The sequence below is a fragment of the Danaus plexippus genome, assembly GCF_018135715.1.
Source record: "Danaus plexippus chromosome 3 unlocalized genomic scaffold, MEX_DaPlex mxdp_25, whole genome shotgun sequence".
Classification (NCBI taxonomy): Eukaryota; Metazoa; Arthropoda; class Insecta; order Lepidoptera; family Nymphalidae; genus Danaus; species Danaus plexippus.
In genome coordinates, this window is record NW_026869844.1 from 1109319 (window position 1) to 1115318 (window position 6000).

The 6000-nt window shown below is 34.8% G+C and overlaps 1 protein-coding gene across 1 annotated transcript in view; it reads right to left on the reverse strand.

The window, feature by feature from the left end:
• The window catches only part of LOC116775138 (division abnormally delayed protein), a 59828-nt gene extending 56235 nt beyond the window's left edge, over positions 1–3593 (reverse strand). Inside the window, exon 1 of the mRNA XM_032668000.2 lies at positions 3305–3593. Coding sequence (XP_032523891.2) covers positions 3305–3437 — 133 coding nt within the window. The 5' untranslated portion in view covers positions 3438–3593. The remainder of the gene's footprint in view (positions 1–3304) is intronic.
• Between the last annotated feature and the right edge of the window lie 2407 nt (positions 3594–6000).

A 6000-nucleotide genomic window follows, 5' to 3' on the forward strand; every position in this document is an offset into this window, starting at 1 on the left:
ATAATGACTACAAAATATCAATTTCATACATTTATGTCAGTGTGACGGAATATTAAAGATAAAAAGAATATAATACAACAGCGCGCCATTTTTAAAGTGTTTGAGAACAATTCATACAGAAACGAACTTAAAAAAAAACACCACGAAATTTATTTGCATCGAAATATTTTTAATTTAAATTCATCTCTTAATAAATTGGGCATAAACATTTCAAAAATATATCATAAACTATTAACTGCTAAGTAACCGTTTAGCCAAAGAATCCTTTTTGTTTATTTCTTGTTATAGACTCTGTGAAAGTCAAAGTGGCACTCTTCTTTCCGCGTCGCCATTTTATATCATCTGTTACGTAATCGAAGCTAACAGAGCAACGGCAAAAAACATGACAAATCAATCCAGAAAGCGCCACGGTTTATTTTAAATCGCAGAAAACATTTCCTATATTTAAAATATATTTTTTTCATACAGTTTTTAACCGCCCATGAAAAAGGAATTCGTATATATTTTTCCTTTGAAATAAATTTTCATAAATGGTCCTTCATGTACTAGTTTATTTTTACATAGAAACTATATAAATTTTGTTTAATAAAAATCTCTTCAACAACTGCTATATATACTTGATTTAAAATCTCAACAAATTAGTTGGTATTTTTTTTTTTTTACATTCTAAGCTGTTGGTAATTTTGTCTCTCATTTTTTACACTACTTATCATTAAAAATTTAAACTCAGACGTTGACAATAGTTGTTTTTAAAAAAGTTCCGTGTAATCTGTGAGCTAAACGTGTAAGATTCTGAGATATCGTGAGATAAAGTTATTACCACCCTTGAAGATAAGGCTTTGCAAGTCATAACTATTTGTCAAGGAGTATAAACAATTTGGTGAGGCGATACCTGCGCGGGCGCAGGTAGGGGCGGGTACAATGGCATTCCGAACATCCGAAATTAATAAAAAGTTAGGTCCGCTCTTATAATAACCACTGTTTTGTTTATTGTTGCGTATAGAAATATTTCGATATTTCTGTTACTTGATAAACTATTCATAATGTTTATTACATAAATTATATGTAGAGGACTCCTGTGACTTAATTAGTTAGGTTAGGTTAGGTTAGGTTAGGCTTTTAGGCTTAGTAGGTCACGTGATTCCATTTATTATTTGACATAATAATTCTTAATACAAATGTTTTATTACAATGGTTGAGTTTTCCACCGTCTTTCATTGTTGGGAAAAGAATCGTCAAATTCCATAAACCGATCTAAATAAAATTAGGTCTCCAATACGCCGAGAGGTATTCATGTTTATAAACCCTGAAGCGTTCAATTGCTGTTTTATCGATATTACCAATTGGCCCATTTTCCCTAAACGTCATTTACAAACGTGTTTATTGGACCACATCTCAACCGGCGACTGGTTCTATTATACAACGACCTCCCGCGCCGACGGTAACAATGAAAGTGAGGCCTGGAATGCGAGGGGCAGGGGCCCGGGGGCGGAGGCCGGGGAGGTGGGGGACTCCAGCCCGGTTCCCAGGCCAGGAATGTCAGGAACAAAGCCTACCCGCCATTCACCCCGCACCTCCCCCATACCTCACACTTATTTTTCATGACTTTCCCCTCGTATTCCATGCGACTTACAACATTTATCGATATCACCATTTAAACTATTGGAACTCATTGTGCTGTAACGGAATTTTTTAATACAATTGTATCATTCAGGAGCGAGTTCAGACCGGTGTCAAGACTGAACAGCTGACTTGAGATATCTCGTTTTATTTACATAGCACAGTTCAACAAGTCTTATTATAACAACGAATATTATTGTTACATACATACTCGTACCTCTTATCAAATGAGCATGACGCTAGTGCAGTTTCACATCTCAGTATAGCTGAGTCTCAGTTTGTGCGTAATCATTTTGATATATAAGTAAAAAAGAAAAATTACTTCGTATTAATAAGATGATAATCAGATGCTAACGTGATTGTCACTCGGAATGTTTGTACATCACATGTTCAATCAGCGAGCTAGCGTCAAGCCGGCTACCGCTAGTCGGTAAGTACGTTGATCAAACACAAATTACATCAATGATATCCTTTTACGTTGTTAATTTAAAAGCAAAAACACTACATTAAGTATAAAATTATACCTATCTAAGGAATGATATTCAGATAAATTTAAAGCTTACTTGTTATGGAGCTAACTTTTATATGATAAAACGCATCTATCAATTAACTGTCACTGGAAACGAAAGAGTCGCATGACGGCTTTAAACCAATATATACTAGACGGGGCAGTGAGATTTAATATATATATATATACTAAACGGGAGAGACATGTATATATAAGTCATTATATAGCAATTAGTGTCATTCATGTGTATAGAATGTGTTTAGAATTAATGTACAGTCATAAACATTACTTAACTAATAAAATGACGTCAAATTCTTAACTGGACTTTGCTCTTTTCCGATATAAGAGCTTGCAATTGATAGTACTGATGGTTTATTAAGGGGAGAACAAAAATTAAATGATGAGATATAAGTTCATATCTTCGATCTTTCAATGATATAATAATATTACTATTCAAATATTCACAATCTTATGTCATAGTATTTAAATACATATATAAAATATTCCGCAGTTGCAATAACGAGTGCATCGTTTGTATAAAATAATGCCGATACAAAACCGCAGTATAAAAATAACATAAAAGTTTTACATTTCAACAAACAGCCAAGGTCGGTTGGCACCTGACTGACTGGCGGACGCGTGCGCCGCCCAGCGTCATCTGATACACTCTTGTAAATTACACCCTCCACGTAAACGGATCAATTAACCTTTTAACATTAACAAAACATAATAGGTTAATGGCATGGAAATATGAAAATAGTCCGACGTTTATTTTCGTTGTAATAAAAATATGTTGATGGTATCTCAAACCATTGTACGACTTAAATTGACCATCTATGTTACAAAATGTGTGTGTGTGTGTGCTGAAATCTATAAAGCAAAGGTAGAAATCTCATTGAGAAGTTTCTCTTAGTGTATTGCCGATAAGATTTAATACCAACGTCCAATAAATTTAACAACTTACAATCTTGCAAGTGTCTAGTTCTTGCCTCTGCGTAATTTACCTCATCTATTTTATTTCTCTAAAGTACGTAAGACTGTTTCTGAGACGATGTCACATAAATTCTTAATTTTACTGCCAACAAACGTACATGCAATATTATAAAGTGCAGTAACTAAATTTAATTAAACCGGTATCCTAGAGTACACTTAAAGTTTGTTTACTATTATTCACACCTGGCTCATCACTATCATCAGCTGATGCGTTGTGACGAGCGAAGAACTGCTCGGCGCCGGCACAAGAAGCGGCTGCAGCGGCGGTCGCAGACACGCAAGCCGCGAAAATTGATAGCACCACTAAAACCTTCATGGTCACAGGTAACACAGAATAAAAATTGTTTTTATTACTAATATCAAGCGCGTCTGTTAGCGAAGTGTGTACTCGCGAACGCGCGAACAATGTATACCGGCGGAAGCACGTGCACCCGCATCGGAGCGCCTTCCCGTACTGGCGACTGGCGAGTGGCGACACGGCACAGACTAACATCGCCGCCACAGATATCGTCGTTAAATTAGAAACAGAAATAAAATAATGTTACTGCTCCGTCTTCCAGTTTTCGATTTTCTTTTCCTAACATTAATTATCGGCTTTGCTACGTTATATGACATAAATAGTGACGAAAATAGATGAAAATTTCGCTATAACTTTAGTTGAACGCGATGCAACTTACGACAGCGTGACGCTACAAACGATTTTTACTTCGAACTCTACCTTAAGGGTTTATTAGGGGCTATTATAGTAGAAATAGGAGTGTGTATACTATAAATAAGGTTGTCGTCGTACTAGGTACGTGCTACTTCAGTTGGTATGCGGTGATGCGCGCGCACTGCTATTGAACCGACCAGCGAGACAGTCGGTAACAAAACTTCGCTAAACTCACTAACCAGTAACCACAGTCAACACGCAAAATTGCACCAACTACATGCCGCATGACTACTGTTCATTTGATATACAAAACATTTTTATATCACTTGTTAACAAGGGAATAAAAAGCGTTCAAATAACGATATATTTTTTTTATTTATTTTTATTCCGTCTCAGCACATTGGCTGTAAAAATTTTGTGCAATAAAAAGTTATTATTCTTTTTTTTAATGCCACTATAATAAAAATACATTTGATACGACTAAACTTTTATTTGATCGACAGAATAGAAGTGGCAATGTATCAAAACGTTTTAGAAATTAGGTACGTTTCTCAACAAACTAGTTTCAAGAATTTACGATACATTTAATGTTAATATTTGAACGGAATTCACTGAAATATTGTCACCGTCGGGTGGTATATCACACCTTACAATTTAATTCGGATTGCATTCCTGGCATTTAAGTAAAAAGTTCTCGGTAGTAGTGAAAACAATCGTATAATACTTAACAGTTTTTGTAGGCTCAGAAATGACCCATTCGGATGATGAATGCCGTGAAACGCCATATTTTTAATTTATCACCCGATAGATAAACCAGGTAGATTCATTCAGGCAGGCTCTTTGGGCCGCCGCCCGCGACGCTATTGTTGCCCACCGGCTCTAGCACAGGACAAGTTGAAACATGTAGCGATTCTATGGTTACTCACATAATTAACTCAAATGAAACGAAACAAATAACTCACGTATATCATGGCCCAGTCTATATATATACGGATACAAATATATGAATATAATTTTAATGTTTTAACTGATTTGAATCCTGTATTAACGCTACCGCTCTATAATTGTTGTGTCACGTTTTAAACAGCGTTATACATTAGCTATGAATGTTGCTGGTAATAAAAGGGACGTCTCATTTATTATTGACAAATATTTCGCGCCGAGCACCTTCCAAAAGACTAACGGAAGGCGCCACATTCATTTTATTTCATTTATCGCATACAATATATGAGCTTTGGCGGTGAAATATTTTTTGCATTATGCGACAGGAAATTACATGAATAAAATTGAAAAATCGTAAGATGTTAAGGCTGTTGCCGGTTGGAGTCATTGTTGGGGACAACGGCTGAGCCTCAGTTTACAATGAAATAGTTTTTTATTCAACTACGAATGTTATTTGAGATGAGTCATTGTGTTTTATTACATTACTGTGTTATTTATATGTCCAACAATATGCATTGTTCTATTCTGATTAAACCTAATCATGTACAGGTCCAGGACGTACTGGATCGCGTCTAAAATGACAACATGAGATGAGATCCTCAACAATTTAGATGAAGATTAAATCATTGGTAAACAAACGTTGCTAAATCAATTAAAGATTGACGTTTAAGAGAAAACTGGCCCGATATATGTCGAGGCGTGTCGCATCTGTCAACACACGCTAACGATCACAGACAAAAAATATCACTAAAAAAAAAAGCATGAAAAATCAAAATGAAACGTATCCGTGAAGGTTTTATACGGTTTGATAGCTGCGTCATCATTCACTGAGGTTTATTAATACTTTGAAATATTACCTGGACGAATTTTACAGGGTTTCCTATAGGATTAAAATGCGATGGATATTCCCGAAATTTTACGACAGCCGTTATTTAATTTATAACATTGAAAATAGTGTTTATAACATTGAGAATGATAGTTTTAGGAGTTATATAAAATACGGAGTGTTAGAGAGTTAAAAAATATCATGGAATTGTTGAATATATGATTATTCTTAAATGTTTAGTTTTACTATGAACATAAATTACGATTTTTGTTACAACCTACGAGTATTCGAAAGAATAAACTTAACATTTCTGTGTGGTTATTTAGTTCATGTGTTTCCTCTTTGAAACCTAATTACGTTACGTTATTCCCGTACAGTTGAAATTATTATATGAAAAAAATATTTTAATTTCATTAATTCTTATATTAATATGTCAACCACCTTAAACTACTTTTTAAA